This window comes from Scleropages formosus, chromosome 2 (genome assembly GCF_900964775.1).
Source record: "Scleropages formosus chromosome 2, fSclFor1.1, whole genome shotgun sequence".
Lineage (NCBI taxonomy): Eukaryota > Metazoa > Chordata > Actinopteri > Osteoglossiformes > Osteoglossidae > Scleropages > Scleropages formosus.
Genome location: NC_041807.1, coordinates 40,391,944 through 40,412,902, shown reverse-complemented (window position 1 = coordinate 40,412,902; position 20,959 = coordinate 40,391,944). Strand labels below are relative to the sequence as shown.

The 20,959-nt window shown below is 47.1% G+C and overlaps 1 protein-coding gene across 1 annotated transcript; it reads right to left on the bottom strand.

Annotated features, from left to right (window-relative positions):
- Positions 1 to 676: 676 nt before the first annotated feature.
- Positions 677 to 3,105, bottom strand: LOC108931072 (transmembrane protein 52-like). The gene is made up of 5 exons (XM_018746660.2): positions 2,998 to 3,105; positions 2,640 to 2,677; positions 2,507 to 2,545; positions 1,295 to 1,470; positions 677 to 1,176 (listed from the first exon to the last, which is right to left on the bottom strand). The coding sequence occupies exons 1-5, from the start codon at positions 3,034 to 3,036 to the stop codon at positions 806 to 808; spliced, it is 663 nt and encodes a 220-aa protein (XP_018602176.2). The 5' UTR covers positions 3,037 to 3,105; the 3' UTR covers positions 677 to 805.
- Between the last annotated feature and the right edge of the window lie 17,854 nt (positions 3,106 to 20,959).

Genomic DNA, 20,959 nt, shown 5'->3' with positions numbered 1-20,959 from the left:
GCCCTGCTACCCTTAAAATCACATCCTCAAAGAACTGACACTAGCGAGTCACGGTGAAAACACACCCCTGTTCCGCTTAGAGTGTAAGAATACGGGTTAGGGTGTGTGCTACATGCATGGTGACAAGGCGCACAGCCCTTCCTGGCACATGTACACACTAACTGAGAATGAGAAAATGCGGGAAGGTGGTTAAAGCTCTTCTAACTCACTTTTTTTTTTTTTTCGAAATACACACAAATGGTCCAGCAGAAATGCACTTTTTTTGGTCTCATCCAAGCTGCTGCCATGTGAGCTCTACGCAGCCCTGACTGTGACGCAGCGGACAAAGTCAGACAAACCAGTTAATGGTGAAAAAAAAAAAAAAAACAGCAGTTCAAGGTTACTGATGGGCACCCAGGTGTCTGATCTGTCTGTCTCTGTGTGTGTGCGCACGTGCGCCTGTTTTAGCCTCACTTGTAGCGAGATTCCCCCTTCTTGCCCACCACAAGTCCCCAGAAATGTTGCAGGTAGCGTGACCGTTTCGGGTTCATGGTCCACTTAACGGATGAAGACCTGGCTGGAAGATTATGGGGTCGAAGCCCTAGAGGGCTTCTGCTGCTGTAGCCTCAGCTCAGCTGCCTAACCTGCATTGCTTCCTTTAAAAGGAAAGGGGGGAGGGAAAAAAAAAAAAAAAAAAAAAAAAAAAAACAAACCACATTTGAGTGATTAGAACTGTAAGGAGCGCAATGCACTTTGGGTAAGAGTCCATCGAGCAGCTGAAATAATAATAAAAGCAGAATGGGGTCAAGTCCACTTTCAGGGGTTCTCATGAGGTGTGGGAGTCCACCGGGTGACCCTGCGAGGGGTCGTCTTCGTTCAGCCTTATTTCCGTGAAGCCCTCCTCTACTATGGTGTCGTACAGCTGGTACTCCGGTGGGTCCTCCTCCCAAGTGGGGCTGTCTGCGCTCCCTTGGGGGCCCATCTCGTGCCCCAAGTCCGCCGTGTCGGCGCTGGGCGTGCGATCCGTCCCCACCCCGCACCCGGACTCGCCGGCGCCCTTCTCCACAGGCATCTTAACGGCGTCCTCGTACTGCGGGGGGCTCTCCAGAGCATACAGCTGGTAGGGCGGCGGGAGGAAGCTCAGAGCGGTAGCGAAGACGTGCGACGGGGGTCCGCTGGGGTTTTGCTCCGAGGAGGCTGGGGAAGCGAACACACACAATACTGTTATCTGCGTAGCAGTGTAAGACTTGAACTTTGACAGAAGGATCCTGTCACCGCTGCGCCACCTACTGCCCGAAGCGCACGCCGCACTTACAGGAGACAGAGCTGATGCTGTGGACGGTGCTCTCGTTGTCCACGCCGACGACGGCCACCTCGAAGTGCTGCCCGGGGTACGCGGGCGCCGGGGACTTGGAGGCACAGCAGTGGAGCTGCAGGCAGGTGATGCTGACCCCCATGATGAACCCGAAGACCACGATGATGATGAGGAACCTGGGAGGAGACAGCAACAGCGTCATCTCTCAAATAGCACAGGCGGCCAGCAGGGGGCATAGTGGCTGGAGCAGCTGCCTTTGGACTTGGAGATTTCTTGTTTGAGTCTACCTTGGTCAAGGTACTTTCCCTGAATTACTACAGTAAAAATGATTCTGCGTATAAGTGGGTAAATCAGTGTAAATAATAATTATTAATGTAAGACTCACAGAAATATGTAGATACAGTTTCCCAGAAGTGACATGAATTGGCCGTGTCCCAGTGTTTCATTTTAACGTTACGCTCTTCCTGCCTTTGTATTTTGTTTCGCCCCACGTCCTGGTTGGGTTCGTGTCAAAAGCAACAATATTTCATACACAATAGTTCTTCCTGCGTCGTTATCACCTCGCTGTTATCTTGCGGGCACTTTGTAAAAATCTGACTCTGCGAATCGCACTGAGCAAAGGCTTCAGCCTCATAATAGGGCCTAAGGCATAATAATAATACTCATTTAGAAGCTTACCCACCCACACACTTTCTGAACCACTTGTCCCATACAGGGTCGCGGGGAACTGGAGCCTACCCCTTAACACAGGGCATAAGGCCAGAGGGGGAGGGGACACACCCAGGACGGGACACCAGTCCGTCGCAAGGCACCCCAAGCAGGACTCGAACCCCAGACCCACTGGAGAGCAGGACGCGGTCCAACCCATTGCGCCACCACTCCCCCAATAAATATCAGACATTATTAACTAGTAATGACATTATTAATTATGTATCTTTTTGGTTAATCATATAGTTTTAGCCATTTATACAAAAGGACATTTTAACTGAAAATTTGGACTTATTAACTTGAAAGACACACACACCAGTCAAATTCACTTTTGGCATAAAGCAGAAGTTTGTGTCTTTCAAGTTTGTGTTTTTCAAGAAAGTGAGTAAAAGATCTGAGTCAAAACTCAAAGAGCAGCAAAATTACTTGTAACAGTTTGTCATAAATTATGTACATATTCATAAATGCGTTCTGTAGCACAGTATATATTTAATGGAAACTTACCAAACGTACCAGAACCTTGCCATGAAGCTGCTGACACTTCTGGAATTAGGGAGAAAGAGACACCTATTACAGACCAATAACTAGACACCTGTTGTTACAGATCAATAGAGAGATGTATAGATCTGATACCCACTCGTCCACACAGTAGTCATCGGCCACAGTGAGAGGGACCTGCGCGGGAAAACACGGTAAAAACAGCGTTAAGACAAGACTGGAACCCTGATGGACCGTTTCATCATCATCTTCACCATTACTGATCGCGCCCATCATCGCGAGCGAGAGCAGCGGTTGGCGCTGCTGCCTTTGGCTGCGAAGGTGACAGGTTCGAGTCCCACCTGCTGCAGCGCCCCTGATCAACGTATTTATCCTGGCTAACTCCGGTAAAATTACCCATCGGTGTTAATCATTATGGGTAAAGAACTGCACTGCAGGGAGCGGCGAAAGGGTCAGCAAGTTAAATAAAACTTAAAGTAATAAAAGTAGTAAAGTACCTGAGAAGAGAGTAAAAGGAGGAGCGCAGCGACCCTCATGGCGCCGATCCGCGGGTTTAAAAAAAGATCAAGACGATGAGGATGAAGGAAGATGATGATGAAGATATGAATCCGTCATGATGCGTCTGAAGTCGAGTGGCACCCGAATCCCGCTTTCTTGCTTAAATAGCAGACGCGGGCGCCCGGCCCCGGCCCCGCCCCCTTCAGCTCCGGCCCCGCCCACACGCAGAGCTGCACTCTGATTGGCCAGAGAGCGCACAGGTGCGCTGCGAAGGTGTTGTGTGTTTCCACAGCCTAGACACACACACACACTGAGTTTTTTTTTTTTTTCCCCGGTTCCTGAGGGGTTTGGAAGGAGCCCAGGAGACACAGGCGACACCAGTGTTACAGGTTCCAGACAGGTAAAGGCGCCCAGGTACCAGCGCACTCCTTACAGCGGTAATAACTCTGCAGTAGCAGGCACTGAGAGACACGTTTCTGTTACTTTCAAATATTTCCATTTTCCACACTCTTATACAGGTAGCGCACAGGTACCGCGCATCACCTCACCTGACTGTGACACTCTGTTCTTCATGATCATGTGAGGCTGTTTATGCAATTAACGCTTTCTGTGTGGTTTACATAAACTTAATAGTTTGTGTAAATAAAGACTCAGAAAACCCTGGTTCAAATCCCTGCACTGGTACAGCAAAAATTACCCAGCTCTACAGATGTGTATTAATAAAAGTATGTTAACAATTAAGTTGCCGTGGGGAAAAACATAAATGAATCAACAACAACAATAATAATAATATATTGGCTCTTTCAGCTGTAATGTTTTATATGCCTTAATCAATCGTTGTGATTGACTGAGGCTGTCAGTGTGATAGAAGGTATCAAGGATACAGTTGATTTTGCTTTGGAAGAAGTGTGACGGTGTGAATAAACACAAAAAACAACCTGAGTGACACCACCGAGGTACCAAGTGTGTATGTCTGCCCCCAAGTGTCTCAATCAAGCTGTTGTACAACACAAAATACACATTTTATAAGTGAAAGGACCCCATCCACATAACAGGTAAAAACAGTGTTTTACTGAGCCAATTGCATGAAAAAGTACTTTTGTTCTTTTATTGTTTGAGACCCTGTTGGCTGCGTGTCTCTAAAATTGATAAATTTTCAGAAAACCTCTTAATGACCACATTCTTCTTCTTCTTCTTCTTATTAATTATATATTTAAATTATTGTTATTATTGTCATTGTATAGTAATAATAATAATAATAATAATAATAATACTGTGTTTCAAACTGAAACACAATAATATATTATGTAATATTTATTTATTATTATGTAATATTTAATTTGTATTGTAATGTTTTAATAGAAGTGTAAAAATATTGTGTTAAGACTAATCCAGTACTGATGTGCTGTGTCCTGACAGTCCATTATCATTCTGTGTTTTACCATAGTACACACACACACACACACATTTTCAGAACCGCTTGTCCCTTACGGGGTCACGGGGAACCGGAGCCTACCCGGTAACACAGGGCGTAAGGCCAGAGGGGGAGGGGACACACCCAGGACGGGACGCCAGTCCGTCACAAGGCACCCCAAGCGGGACTCGAACCCCAGACCCACCAGAGAGTAGGACTGCGGTCCAACCCACCGCGCCACCGCACCCCCTACACATTTTACCATAGTATTTACTATAATATTCCTGGTAATTTGCTGTGCTCCATCACAGCACCTTTCACAGCTAAACCGCTACAGTGTTTCCAGTGTTCTTGAGATCCTGGTTAAGCACATGACCCATTGCATTGGGTAGGGTCATAGCTACAGTCCAGGCAAGTTCTTTGGCTCAGGTTCGAGCAGTTTTACACTGCAAATCCAGATACAGCCTGTTTCACTGTAGTGAATGTAAGGGACTTGACAGCCCCCCCCCCCCCCCCTACTCAAGCCCACCTGTTGACAGGTGAGCAAGACCTATGTGGTCAAACATTAACCCTAATGACTTGTGTCTACATTAGCCCAGACCACACTGGGGAGAATAACTCAGCAGATAAACCAAATGTTTATTTGAATTGGCGGCATGGTGGCACAGCGAGTAGCATTGCTGTCTCCCAGTGCCTAGGTAGTGTGAGAGGATGTGGGTTTGATTCCTGCTCAGTCTGTGTGGAGTTTGCATGTTCTCCCTCTGTCTGTGTGGGTTTCCTCTGGGTGCTCTGGTTTCTTCTCACAGTCCAGAGACATGCTGTTCAGGTTCCCCCATAGTGTGTGAGTGACAGAGAGAGAGTGTGTGTGTGTTTCACTGATGTATGGATGACTGACCCAGTGTAAGTAGTGTATCTTGCAGTATAAGTCACCGTGGTGAATAAGGTGTGTGGGCTGATAACACTACATAGAGTTCATTGTGCTCCTACTGCACTGCAGTCCTGAAAGTGAGTACCATGAGAAAAGAGTGGTACAACAGCATATTAATATATGTGTGGTGGGTCTGAGGTTCGAGCTCTGCTTGGGCTGCCTTGCGATGGATAGATGTCTTGTCTGGGGTGTTTCCCCTACCCGTTCAGCCTTGTGCCCTGTGTTTCCGGGATAGGCTCCGGTTCTCTGCAACCCTGCTCGGGACAAGCGGTTGTTGATGTTGGTTGGTTGGTTGCTCCAGTGAAGAACTGCTGGGGAAAAGTGTCTTTTTCAAACCACAAGAGCTCAGAATGCTGTTTCCTGTGGTTTGCAGGTACAGGACTGATGGTTTCACTCAAAGATGGTAGCACCGCCCTGCTGTGATTCACAAAAGTACGTCACTGCACCCTTGGAAGCCCCTCTGTTTGTGCCAATGCTCCTCTTGCTCATTGCAGAGACGGTTCATGGAGGTACCAGCTGTCCTCATCTTCAAACTGCCCATCAGCTGCCCGTCACTCAGGTGTATTTTGGGTTACGGTGAGTCATACCGGTGCTGTCCTGTCAAATCGGGACGTTGTAATGACACTATCAACAGGTGTTACATAAACGCCAGTTTTAGTATGTTATCTCACACACACAAATGTGACTTTACATGACCATTGCTGACAGCTGGCTGGGTGTTTATGATTTCCAGGAAAAACAATGCCAGATGAGCTCCCTGCCCCCCTCTGCAACATTGTGTCTCTGCACTTCAGTATGACTTTGCACTTTATGGCAGGTAAAATCCTAGAAGAAATATTTACTCATCTTTACAGCTTGAGTGTAACTGGCATAACTCTGACAGTCAGCACAGCTTTGGAGTGCCACCGCCAAAAATCTGAAAAATCAGAATCGACGACTCCTATTACTGCTGACTAATATCTGTCGTGTTTACAGGGCTTGAAGAAGAGCGGTTAAGGAAATGTAGGTCTTCTCATGTGATCCCATGATCTACATCTTTTGGCGTGTTTTTGACTTGTGTCCTTGTACAGGTTTTGATACCAGGACACTGAACCACACCGTGGTTCTCCAAACCTCAACAGAGCCATGATTATACTCATGAATATGTGATATTTATGTATGTTTCATAGAGAAAAAGATCAGTAGCATATCAGCATTAGACCGCGATAGCGGCTCGGCACGGCCATTGAAATCTTGCATCTGCTGTCCAGGGAGGTTCTTGAGGCTCCAGCGTGCTGGTCAGCCAACCCTCTAAAGATCTGGGCATCAAGCTGTGAGCTTTGTGGCTAGATGATGTGCTGGGCCACTTGAACTTAATCTTTAAGCTGGACTTCCAGCAGCCAAGGTGCTTGGTGACAAAATCAGGGATTTGGTGTCCGTCGGTAGTGGTAGTAGCCTCAGGACCGGGGTAAGCGGGACAAACAAAGGTCGGGAGAGGGATAAAATATTGCTCTAAGCTGTTTAAACCATGTGATTACTTCATATTTGTTATGGCATGGGGGTTTTGCCAGCAGAGTTGTAGTTGAGGTAATTCATTAATCGTTGACTGGACAGCGATCAAGGACATTGGACTGTTAGGTTGATGAGGTGCTGTTCTTGGAGTAGTGATAACTTCACATAGAATGAAGTGGATGTAGGTCCAGCATGGGAGGACCTGGCGGTGGACCAGGGAGTGCACAAACAGTGGCAGAAGAAGACCATTGCCGGAGAAGCTCCAGGGCTAGATGGAGGCAGCCCAGTCATCGCGGTAGAAGGGGGTTGAGAATGAAAGAGATGAGCCAACAAACTAACGGTCTGCTGAATCATCCAAGAAGATGAGAAGGAGCCGTCCATGCCTGGAGAATCCTCAGCATGCCACATGAGAGGAGGTGTAAGAGTGGCATCCAAAACCACAGCCCATGGTGCTATGGAAGCCAGGGAGCTGATCGCAGGCAGGGTGGCATGATGCCCAAAGGTTCACAAAGAGCCTGGAGGAGGAGGATGGCCAGTAGGTTGTTGGCCAGATATGAGTGGAGATGGTCTTGAATGAAGCCTAAAAGAAGACAAAATGGGGTATCCAAAGAGTTTGAGATTCATCATGGAGCAAAACTTGGAGGAAGAGGAAGCCGAAGCGCTACCATGAGGAGCGTATGGAGGATCGCGGGAGATGAAAGACGTTTTTATGGATATTTCCTAAACATCTGTTTAAAAATTCAACAGAATGCCTAATGGAGAAACAACAGAGGCGAAGAAGACAGTTTCCTAGAAAGACTTCTTTCAGGTTGAGCCGTTGAAACCCACATCCCCCTGGTCGCCGCTCTTGTTCTAGGTACTCCTGGTTCCTGGATCTGCTTTCACACAGAATGAGTGCGGTAAACAGGATGACTGTGTGTAAACCGTTCCCTTTTTACTCCGTCAGCTTCTTCCTCCTGGTGTCCTTAATAACATCAGACTGTTTACTCTTGTCATTGACACTCACGGGGTCCAGACCTCAGCTCATCGGTGGTTCACCTGGAACCACATCAGTTTATATGTTGAACTTCCCACCTCCATGCGTGGAGGTACTTCTGTATGGTGCTGGGTCACCTCAACCAACTTGTGTTTACCGTGTTTTTGCAAAACTCGGATGTCGCTGAACCCTGTAACGCAATTCTTCACAAACAAGTGTTTGAGCGGGAAGAATGGAAACGTCCTGTTTGATTCAGAAGGCATTTAGAGACCTGGTCTGCATACCAGGCAGTACTGGTCTCCAGTTTTCCATGGCATCAACCCAAAGTGCCCCAGTGCCACGCCATCTATCTTTTAATCGTGTCACTCCACATGTCTTTTACTTCCCCCAACATCCCAGGTTGCTCTGTGAACCGCGAATGTTAAATACCTCCTGACAGTGAGTGAAGATACGGGACCGTACATATTCAGGTGTTGACAAAACATGGGTGAAATGTCAAGTGCACCAAAAGCCCAGCAGTGTAAAGCAGGTAAAGGCACCGGAAGACACTGCGCCACCGGCCTCAATGGAACTGCATGTGTTGAGGAAACACGGGGCTCGGTAGTGTGTGCACATGCCATTGTGTTTCCACATTCATGTCTTGTCCTTCCGTGATCTACTGCGAACTTCCCCTCCAAACTGGACTGTCTGGCCCCGGAGGTTCGGGACCTGCCGGTGATTGGGTTATACCCTCCTCACACCATCTAGAGATGGGAAGTGAAATGAAACGGGTCCAGACACTAGACTGGAGTCAATAAGGTGGTTCTCAGCCCTGCTGGGACAAGAAGCCCTTGGACTGAGCCTTCCAGGACTGTGGTGGAATAGTCCCAGGGTGCAGCGAATGCAACTTTCAGCAACCATTAACCTGGGATTTTTCCACCAGTACGCGAGGCGGTCCTTTACCAGTAGAGCCGGTCCTTGCTTTTACCAGCGTAGGTCAGAAAACATGTTTTTGAAAAGTTTAGCTGATGCCTTTGCGCACAGTGACTTACACGCTCAGGTCAGCACAGAGTGTGAGTGTTTGCAAGGTCAGGAGACAACGATCCCATCGTGAGAATGAAGGGTGAGATGTTGTGCTGCAGCTGAAACGAGATCAACTGAGGACTGGACTCGACTAAACGTGACCTTTCAGCAGCAGAAACTTGGAAAGAAGGCAAAGACAACAAGGCAAGGTTGGGCTATAATGGGAAACAAAGGGTTGAGAACACAGAGGGACCGTGGGAAATATCACAAGATGTTCAGGACCATCATGGTGAGCAAAGAGATGAGTCCTCCAAGGGTGCGGAGAAGCCCTGGTGTTCAGCAGAAGCTCGTTCCTCACTTTGCGAGTAAGAAGAAGGAAAGAGTGATGCTCCAACACTTCAGAGAAGAGTTTGGACAGAAGTGTCCACTATAGTAAAAATCATAGTGATCAAGAATAGTTAAGGTCCAGTTCTATGCATGTTGTACTGTTATTCTTCTGATGGACTCAGTACCCATTACATCTGTGTTGGACAAGGATAATCACATCCACATGGTGTAGGTGCAGCGCGTTGGTGATTGCGCCCTGGGATCCCCCGAAAGAGCAGAGTGACCCCACTGATCCGCGTTTCGTGGAGTTCACTGGAAGAGGGGAGCAAGGGGAAGAAAGAGTGTACTTTACACAGCAGCCTTGGGATCACATTGGATTCGCTTCTCTCTGGGCCGGGTAAAGAAAAATAAAATAAAATAAATAAGTAAATGAATAATGAACTGAAACAGAAAATAAAAAAACAAAAATGAAAGTAGAAGCAGAAAATTAATTGAATGTTACTAAAGACAAAACCACTGGCTCCCTGTTTCACCGCAAATAACACAGTTGTAGGGTCACACGCAGAAAACCATGGGTTCTGGTCAAGTGCAGTAAAATAAGCATTAAACCCTGATCCTAATCCTGACCCTAACGCTAACCCTAACTCTAACCCTAACCCTAATCTTAACCCTAAACCTAATCCTAACTCTAACCGTAATCCTTAGGAAAAACATAAACTACACTAAGCTCTTAAAATAAGTGCTCAGTTGGATGGTCTTTGAAGCCCTACTGTAAGAGCAGGTTAAGATTGTGTCAACACATAGTTTGACATCACTGTGAAACACAGTAGAGGTTTTTACCCCAGTAAATTTACTTTTCTCTGTGTGAAATTTTGCAAGTAAAACTAGAATATTTACAAATAGCCTTATCTACATTTGGTTACTTTGCCTGCCTTATTACATGTTTGAATTCTTTTTGTACAATACATACTGTGGTACATAGCCCCGTGGGTTTGGATGGGGTAAATAAGGACACAGAGACAGCATTCATGATGAACGATTCATTTGGACCCCATTCCCTCTAGGATCCATACCTACAGACTCTCTCACCACATACTGGTAGGCACAGTCACCCCATCATTTTCCCCCTAAGTGCCCCCAGTGGTTGCACACCCACATTTAACATTATTCCCCACAATGCAACTATTTACATTAGAAAGGTTTCCCTCCTAAAACAGTAATGCAGTTCGTTACAATACTATATATGTAGTACTGTATGTATGTAAACATGTACACATGATATGCACTGTATGCCGCTGCCCCCAAAGTGAAGTTCTCTTTTGTATTAATAAAGTTTCATTCATTCATTTGTTCATATGGTATTCTTGATTTCTCTTAGGGTTGGACTGAGGGTTATGGTTTGGGCTACGGTTTAACCCTAACCCTAACCCTATGGATGCTGGAGGAACCAAGCAGTGCATCTTTAAACAATGCGGAAAAGTCACGACTCGGATGCTGGATCCGTCAATGGATCCGTCGGTCTTTCCTCAACGACTGGGTTACCAAGAGCTCCACGAGTTTCGGAGGCAGGATCGCAAGAAGAGCAGTCTGTCTCAATGCTTCTGTTTGTTTCACTTGTTTCGTAAGGAAAAACGGCAATAAATCTGAGGAAGACCGACCTGACCTACAGCACTAGATGGTATTTGAACCTGCGACCTTTGGATCCACGATGCTATCAGATGCCCTAGTAATACATTAAATAGGGAATGAAGGCAGTATCTCTTACAAAGAGTCACCTGGTTGTTTTATTTTGAAGAACATGTGGTTGGGGGGGGGGGGGGGGGGGGGGGGGGTCAAAGCAGGACAGGAGAGGAACAGGATGGTGAATATAAACGTGGGGGTGGTCTGGGAGCTGAGCCATAGGGGAGCGGGAGTTACCGGGGTGGAGGAGGATCAGGCCCTGGAGTGGCACCGCAGAGCGTTGAGCAAGGGGATGGGTTGAGGCTCTACAAGTTAAAGGTTGACCTGCTGACGTCACCGACGACTCCAGTCCCTACACTAAATCAGTGTAAAACTCAGTGTCACTCATACTTCATTACAGCCGTACGTTCAGGTTCACCTCCTTCACCGTCACGCAGTTTAACTGCTGTATTGACTTCCCACTTGAGTAAACACCGTGGTATTTTTCCACCGGGGGGGTACAGGAGCTGATGGCTCCGCTGATAGGAGTGTTTGGGAATCTCACCAGCTGAACTTCAACCTCAAGTGCTTATGTGCTCAACCACAGTACTTATGTGTTCATTCTTATATATTTGTGCAAATGTGATTATTCATGCATCTACTGATCTATTGACTTCCTGCACACTGACACCTACAGGAGCTGGTTGCCCCCCACCAGACTGCTGCGCCTCCCCACTTTGGGTCGCTTGGTGGTCCTCCGCACCACAGGTCCGAAATCAAAAGCACAAACTTTCTGGTTCTTGGTCCGCTGCGGTGGAATGATCTCCCCCTGTCCCTCAGAGCTGCTGAATCCTTCTAAGCTTTCAACAAGGGTCTCAAAGGCATCTCTTTCAAACCTAATTCTCTCCAGATCTCTTGTGTGTTCCGTACACAAGGAGTACATCTTTTTTTTTTTTCAGAAACTGCACCCCCGATCAGTCCAAAACACAGCTGTTCCTTTAATGCGCACCGTCAGAAACGGTGTCATTGGACAAATCGGCTGCGCTTCTCTCTCTATATCTCTATGTCTATAGGGGGTGGCACGGTGGCACAGCGGCACGGTGAGTAGCTCTGCTGTCTCACAGCACCTGCGCGGTGCGACAGGACGTGGGTTTGATCCTCGCTCAGTCTGTGTGGAGTTTGCATGTTCTCCCTGTGTCTGCATAGGTGTGCTCTGGTTTCCTCCCACACTCCAAAGATACGCTGTCGCCTTGTGGAATCTGCTCTGGGAACAAACACGTTCTCACTCATCATTCGTTCATATACGGCGAACCCCAAAGAGAATTAAGGTGAAAGGCAGCTTGGAAGCGTCTTGCGGAAGGAGTTGGGGCGTGAGGTGAAGGACCAGGATGGATTTTTTCCCCATAGACGCGATTGTTCCACACGGTGAGTCAGCAGAAAACAAACACGGTGGCCGGAAGGCAGGGTGTAGACTTTGATCGGCCGTGGAGGAATGTAGAGTCGGCGATAAAGAGCTTTTATCGACCTCTCCTTGTTTTGGCGGCTCTGGGTGGTGGTGCCAGACCCCAAGGGGCCCCTAAGTCTAGAACACCAGGGACTGCGGCTGTGAGCCCCGCCGGCGTACGTCGACCCCACAACCTTCCCGCTGCTTGTGTGTGGATCCAGGCCTCTGCGATCGGTCCTCCGACGTGTCCGTTTCGTACTCACGGCCAGAACTGCCAGACACACCTTTCACCGTTGTCTCCTCAGGAGGATATTGAGCTTCTTTAAGGTCAATCACCCTGATGGCAATAAAACACACACATACACACACACACATTTGCTGAACCGCTTGTCCGATACGGGGTCGCGGGGAATCGGAGCCTACCTGGCAACACAGGGCGTAAGGCCGGAGGGGGAGGGGACACACCCAGGACGGGACGCCAGTCCGTCGCAAGGCACCCCAAGCGGGACTCGAACCCCAGACCCACCGGAGAGCAATAAAACAATCTTTTCTCAACTGATTTATCGCAAGAGAAAAAAACCACAAATCCAACTGATTTTCCTTCCAACGAGCTTGAAATTTGTAGCTTGTAGGTTTTTTCTCCAAACCTGGCCATCTGAAATGTGTACCTATACATGTAGATATTTCTGAATGGAGCCATTGAAAGACACGACCGCAGGGCTCCGCCTGGTGCTCGAACCCGCACCCTTGGAGCCTCAGCAATTCATTCCACACATGGAAATGTTCACTTGTTTTCTTGTTTGCCCACATATCCTGAGCCCGAATGTCAGGGCAAAAACCGAGGAGTTGCGTGTGTGTTGGTGTGTGTGTGCGTGTGTGCGTGTCGGTCAGGCTGGTGGACGGTGTGAAGCTGCGGTAGCAATCGGGCCGTCAGTCACTGCCCATTCTGTAGCAGTCGGGCAGCCGAGAAGCAGAAGGACAAATGAAACGGCAGTGAAAACACACACACACTCACACACAGCCCCAAGACACAAAGGAACCCTGTGCACGAATTCGATCCACCTGGCCTGTGTTTTACTCCCCGGTCACATGGGGACTGGAGTCAGGTGTCCATGACCAGAGGGTAGGGCCTTTATACGCACACACACGCACACAGAATATATATGAGTGTAAACAATGTTTTATTGTAGGAAAATGAAGTAAATAAAAAGAACACAACGGATAACAAGAGCTGCTGAACTCATGCAAACAAAAGGCTGCTTTGTGAATGTCGAGTGGGAGGCGCTGAGTTCGGGACCCATGGGCCTCTGCTGATTGGCTGCTACACATCGAGCTGCAACAGCTATATACACATTTGTGTGTATATCTATTTATAGCTTTTAAAAAAGTTTGAATGCCTATTTTTCTGCGTTTATTTTTTTTTTATTTTTTTTTTTTTCACACACACACATTGTCTGAAACTGCTAGTCCCAAGCAGGGTTGTGGCGAACCAGAGCCTAATCTGGCAACACAGGGCGTAGGGCGGGAGGGGACACACCCAGGACGGGATGCCAGTCCATCACAGAGCACCCCAAGCAGGACTCGAACCCCAGACCCACCAGAGAGCAAGACCCAGCCAAACCTGCTGCGCCACTGCACCCCCCAGAGTTATCAGTTTTTCTTCTATTTTTAATTATTGTTGTTTTTTTTTAACAAAAATAAAAATGTCCAACCACTGGCTGTTATTCCCGAAGTCTGTTGTTCTCTAAATTGTCTATTTATAGCTTTTTTTTTTTGTAAAAAAAAAAAAAAAAGCATTAATTCCTATTTTTCTGTGTTGATTCTTTTTTAATTTTCAATTCTATCTATTTTTAATTTTTTTTTTTTACAAAAATAAAAACTTCCAGCCACTGGCTGTTATTCGCACAGTCAGTTGTAGTTGCAGATGGACTGTCTTTCATTTCACTGTCGGCGGCACAGCGACTACAGTGGTTTGCAGCCATGATCAAGGTACTTTACCCTAAACTGTATAACTGGTAAAGAAATCAGTGTAACCTGCTAAACACTGTAAGTTTCAATGGCAAAAAGGCTCCGATAAAGGAATAAACAACAATGACACAGAGAATTTCTGCAAAAAAAAGGCCGCACTTGTTTTTCTGGAAAAGGTTATCGGTTTGACTTTGTTTTGTTTCACATGACAACCTTCTACATGCAGCGCGGTGATATCAGATTCGCTTTGTTTTGCTGCACGCGAACGTTCTCAGGAGATCTGAGCCGCGATAGAGTTCGCCTCGTCGTGGGACGCGGCCGCTCTCTTGCAGGCCTCGGTGTCGCTCTCGCCGCTCTTTTCCTTCCCGTCCCTCATCACTGCTTCGCCGCACCTCTCCGCCGGTGACCAAACATTCGTGGGGGGAAATCAACGGCGAGGCGGTGCTCTTGTACCCTGCTGCTACAGTGAAATACATCTACATTTACATGCAATCGTTTATCAGACGCTTCTCTCCAAAGCGACGAACACCTCATAGAAAATACAATGTGTTCATTAAATTAGGAGAAAGGGATACTTAGATGCAGACGTGTGATTCTTAAGCGCACTTAGTTTGTTTCTTTCCACCATATGAACCAATGTTCATCACACGAGTAGTTGTATAAAACTCAGAATATCCACTATTCCTGATCACCTACTGTCATGCGGAACACAGGGAGCCGAGACGGCCGAACCCAAGTGCAGCGTTGTTCGTTAGACGTTGAGGGAAGAGGCAAGGTCTCAAAACCAGGGACGGGCGAAGGGTCGGTCGATCGGCGAACGGGACGGGAACGAGGATCCGTGGACGTGGTCGGAGAACGAAGCAAGGAGTCAAAGAACCGGAGATCGTGAACAGAGCAAGAGTGTAGTAACACGAGGAAGGGCGGTTGTCTCAAACGAGATTCCGCAGGGGTACGGGAGCTGAAGAGGGTCTTTGTAGGGTGAGTGATTACTCATGAGCTAGTGCGGAGTCGGGTGTTATTGCTTGTGTTGTGGGCGTTGACGTGACACCTGCCTAGTAATGTATATGTTTTTTGGAGATACATATAAACATTGACATTACATTACAGGAGCAGCTGTGTAAAGGTTTATCTGGGCATCATCTTAAAGTTATGCTGCATGAACATTTACACCTTACATGAACTTAAGAGATGATGGGTGAAGTGAGTCTGGAGGTGAGTTTTAAGACCCTTTTTAAATGCGGGCGGAGATTCAGCAGTTCTGAGTGAGAGGGGGAGGTCGTTCCGCCACAACGAAGCCAGAACCGAGAACCTCTGTACTTTACCTCTCGTGCGCGGGACCACCAAGCGAGCAGAAGTAGACAAGCGAAGGGGTTTGGTTGGGGTGTAGCAGTTGATCAAGTCTTGTAAATAGCTGAGAGCAGTTCTATTGATTTTTCATTTGTTGGTAATAACAGGGGTCTTGAATTTGACCCGGGCAGCTATAGGAAGCCAAAATACCCTGATTTACCAAGGGCTGCGCCGTCACTATATCCAAACTATTTCTGATAACAAAAATTGCTGAGCAGATTAATCGATAATAGAAGGAGAAATTCATAGGACATCCGGAGGAGCTGTGAAAACACACACTGGGTTCTTCAGCCAAACTCCGGGATTTACTTACATATACACACAAAGTCTGAACCGCTTGTCCCATACGGGGGGTCGCAGGGAGCCGGAGCCTAACCCAGTAACACAGGGCGTAAGGCTGGAGGGGGAGGGAACACACCCAGGACAGAATTCCAGTCTGTCGCAAGGCACCCCAAACAGAACTCGAACCCCAGACCCACCGGAGAGCAAGACACGGTCCAACCCACTGCACCACCACGCTCCCCTTTATTTATACATCATACAATAATTACACAGAAACAGTATGCGATTTATACACACATATACAATGCACACATACACAGTTTATACGTCTTATATATGTTTTGTCATTTCATAATTCGGATTCAGGACAATATTAGTTTGCAACCTGGGAACTGAACCTTCAGCCTTCAGGTCAGAGATCAGTTTCCTTGACGGTTTGCAGAAATTCTTTCCGAAGGCGGATATCGAAGTGCGATAAGGCCAAGTGCCTATTAATCGCTGGCATGAGTCGTTGCAAAAGTGATCCGGGTCCAGCTGTTCCACTGGACGGCAGTGTGTGTAAGGTGAACACACCCTACTAGTCACACACGGCAGGTGTGAGACTGAGCGTCGCCAGTGTGTGCTGCTTTCCGTCTTCTAGGTGTGTTTAGAGAAAAACAAAAAAAAAAACCTGCTGGAAACACTGAGACATTTCATTCTATTTATGGGTTACTGCTCTTTAGTGATGTTCTGTGATTTATTACACTGCTATCTATGACATCAGTGCAGGTACAACTTCCCTCCCTCTCCCCAAACTCCATTCCCCCCTTATTAGTAGAATTCCATCATCTGTTGAGATGTCAACTGTTCCTCAAAAAAAAAAAAAAAACCCAAAAAACACACACACAAAAAACACAAGAGCATGAAAAGCTGTTCAAATCTGGCTGAATATTAACTGCTGTGTTCATATTTCATCACATTCTCAGCAACTAGTGAGGCATAAAGTCCTGAATGTCACTGCTGTCCTCAAGAATCCCCTGGGGGTCTGAGGGATGAAGGCACTCAGGGGCTCGGGGTGGGGGCAGCGGGGGGCAGGGGGGGCTACACGCTACGCTGCTGACGAACCCTTCCACATCCACTGGACGGGAGGAGTGCATTCTGGGGTTTTATTGCAGCGGGACGGGAAACATGAACCTCGAACCCTCGGCTATGTACATCGTTGAAGGTGATGTGTGAAGTGGCCCATTAGATTTTGCCACTGGAGTGTGAGCTGGGGGGGTCATCTAGACCTCCTGTGACTGTCCTTACACACGTGTCCCTTTCCTGCACATAAATGTGTCACTTTTTAACTGAAATAAATATCACTCATTCACATATTTGTTTTGAAGACGGTGACAGTGACTGGAGCACCACGCTCAGATCTTGTGGTTCCCATCTGCCCCCCCCCAGCTCTCTCCATCGGATTCCTGTAGCCACGGGTATCATGCCCAACACTCTGTTTATGGTCTACAAGATGGTCAAGGGATTTGCTCCCCGATACCTACAGGACCTGATCATTCACTTTGCTCCAGCAAGAATGCTGTGCTCCTGCACCCTTGGGTGCTCGGTGGTTCCGCCAGTGGGGGTCCATCAACACATCTCACTGTTGACCCTGATGTAGTGGAATGAGCTCTCCTTACCCCTCAGAGCTGCTGAATCCCTTCCACATTGAAGAAGAGTCTTGAATCCATCTTCTTGAGATCCACTTCTTTCCTGATGACTCCATAAATGAGTCCAACACCATCTGCTATGATTATGTATGCATTTGCTGTTTGAATGTCACTTCTGTTGGAGCTAATGGAGGGATGTGAGCTGGCAACGTTGCGGTGTCGGACACACAAGCTGCGCGTCAATAATCATGTGTCTGTGTCTAAAGCTCTTCGTCTCTTGTGGCTGTACTTTTTGTTTACTCTGAGTTGTACATGATTTTGGGGAAAAGCCAGGTGAATAAAATGGTCTCTAATTCTTTATGGGACTCGAACCAGCAACCTTGCAGTGAGGGACCCAGCCACACAACTCGCTTCACACTACAAGGATCTCATTCATCATTACTTTGCTTCATTAAGTTAAACAAATGTATTTCCCTGGAAAATGGTTCAGCGGTGGCTGTCCCCCAGAACGCACATGTGCCTGACAGCGGCTGCCCGTGAAAACCAGGCAGAGTGGGGCATCATGGTGGCTCAGGAAATAGCACTGTTGTCTCACAGTGCCTGGGTGGTGTGAGAGGACATGGGTTCAGTCTCCGCTCAGTCTGTGTGGAGTTTTCATGTTCTCCAGGTGCTCTGGTTTCCTCTCACAGTTCAAAGACATGCTGTTCAGGTTCCCCCCCAGTGTGTGAGTGACAGAGAGAGTGTGTGTGTTCCACTGATGTATGGATGAGTGACCCAGTGTAAGTAGTGTATTTAGCAGTGTAAGTCACTGCGGTGAATAAGGTGCGTGGGCTGATAACACTACACAGAGTTCATTGGAAGTTGCTTTGGAGAAAAGTGTCTGATAAATAAATAAATGTAAAACAGTCATGTATGCAGGTAAGAGCCAATAAGAGTCATGGTGTGTGATGGGAGGAACCCGGTCACAGCTGCGGTAGAGTACTGGGCTCCAGTACTTCAAAGGACTCCTGTTTGTGCCCTGGAGATAAGACCAAAATGTCAGGAGACCTCCCTGCCACACACACACACACACACACACACACACACACACACACACACACACACACACAAAGGCCTATTGTTCCACCCCCACATTTCCATACCCTTCCGATAACGTAAACCAGTTTCGGAGTGTTTATATGACTTTAGAGCACTTTGCTAAAGGGCCCCTACCTTTCCTTAGCGCACCTACAAGACTGCGGTTTCACACTGCGTTCAACAATGACCGGGTTTCAATCCCACACCGGAGACATGAGACTTTAAATGTGAAGTGTTCCCATCAAAGCACCCCCCTTGGTAAATACGGGCGACAAAGCAGAACAACCAACACCTACCCATAATAAACTGTACTATACATACGTCCATTCATTATTTAATGGGGTAAATCTGTTCTGCAAATTCCCAGTCAGCAGGGTAAATTGTCGTTTCCTACACAAAAAATGAAAAATGTCACCTTAAATAGACCGAAATAGCAGCTATTTAAAGTGAATACCGAATAAAGGCTTTTTTTAAATGCACGACGATGACATATTTTACAATATTTGTAGCAAAAATGATTCTGGGTCTGACATCCATTATCAACAAACGTGTGTCCAGTGAAGGGTTGCAAACGTCCAGGGAATAACCAGGGACTGTAGGGCGTGAGGGTGGGGACATCCTGGTCAGAGAGATTCTGGTAATTTGGCTCATAGATGCTTATGACATGAAGGAATAAAGTTTATAAATAAAGTTTTAAAAAAGTCTTAACTGTGCAGAGCACACACACACACACACACGCGCGCACACGATGGATCTCCACTTTGCTGTAGTACCCTGATCAAGGTAATTATACCGTGATTTGATGGAGAGATCAGTGTAAGCGGATTAACAGTCTATGTCTCTTTGCAGAAAAGCAAGAGGTAAATGAATTAATAGTTGCATTAGTTGCGAACCTGCTGTTTCAGTTGTGATATTATATTTGCTGTAATCGAGGGCTGTGATTGGCTGAGACGATCAGTGTAACAGGACACATGTAGTCCAGTTTTTTTTGTAATTGTGGAAGTGTGACTTTGTTAATAAACGGAAAGGAAAGTACCACACTGACAAAAATGACACGGGTCCGAGACACCAGATGCGTATCTCTGTTGCCAAGTGTGACACAAGCCACTATACAGAATAAAATACTTCTGCAGTGGAAAAAAGGTTGCATAAATTATATGTCCATGGTATAAAAAGGGCATTTTCTCACAGTTGTGGTTGTGGTAAATTAGGGCTCAGTGTTTCCAATTAAAAAGAGGGCGCGGTGGCGCAGTGGGTTGGACCGCAGTCCTGTTGTCCGGTGGGTCTGGGGTTCGAGTCCCACTTGGGGTGCCTTGCGGCGGACTGGCGTCCCGTCCTGGGTGTGTCCCCTTCCCCCTCTGGCCTTACGCCCTGTGTTGCCGGGTAGGCTCCGGTTCCCCGTGACCCCGTAAGGGACAAGCGGTTCTGAAAATGTGTGTGTGTGTGTTTCCAATTATTGCCCTTAAGCCTGTATATTAAAATAGCTTTAATGTCATGTCTCTGGTTATTGCAGTTTTGTAATTTTTATTTCCATGTACTTATTTCTGTGTTAGAAACTTGGCTACTTTGAATTTTCTGCGTTAATATTCTTGTATTGTGAGCGCTTCCATCCCTCTGCGTGTTTCCTCTTCCGACTTCTCCTGCCCATTACGGGACCAGTACCATCGTAGTCTCGTTCTTCGCTAATGGTGACGTCACATCCACCGCCGGCCAATAACATCCGACGCGGCAAATTCAAAACGGGAGTCGGACGCTACACCGACGGTTTATTGTTCCCTTGGAGTTGTGACAATCGTTAGTGTTTTTTATTTTATTTAAATTTAAAACCTCGTTTTGTACGTTGGCGTGTTCCTTATTCGCAATATCGGCCACTTGTTTTTCGCGACCGCAATGCATTTTGTCCCCCGTATGACTTTGCGCGCCTCGAGGGAACAGTGAATACGTCACGTCAGCAAGTCACGTGGCACACACACACACCTTTCTCGCGCGTGGCGCGCCGTGTGCGGGCGCACGTGGTGGGGGCGAGCGGCGCCTTTGAGCCTCGGGTGCGTTCGGGCTTTTTTCTCCGTCTCCATCAGTGCGGCGGGGTCGCGCTCCATCGGCCACAGCTCTTCGTGTACTGTGTTTTTACACATAGTTATCAGTGTAAATGGCTTGTGTATTAACCTGGCAGCGAGTGTCACCTTCGAACAGCATCAGTGACAAAAAGGGAAAAAAAAAAAAAAAAAACATGTGTCATATAGATTGTTCCTTAGACGGGTACCTTGAGTTTACCGTGTTTGTACTTAATTTACTTCCTCGGTGATTCAAAGCTGAGCTCAGTTTTTATTTTAGACACTTGGCTTAACGGTCATTCTTTTCTTTACCCAATTTAATTTGCTCTCTGCAACACGGTTAATTATTGCTCTATAATTCAAC

Bases quoted from the DNA above. Each gene is read 5' to 3' on its own strand.
- LOC108931072 (XM_018746660.2), bottom strand. From the start codon at position 3,036: ATGAGGGTCGCTGCGCTCCTCCTTTTACTCTCTTCTCAG. The intron at 2,546-2,639 runs GTGGGTATCAGA...CCCTAATTCCAG, and splicing joins GATGACTACTGTGTGGACGA to AAGTGTCAGCAGCTTCATGG. The intron at 1,471-2,506 runs GTAAGTTTCCAT...GTCTCCTCCCAG, and splicing joins GCAAGGTTCTGGTACGTTTG to GTTCCTCATCATCATCGTGG.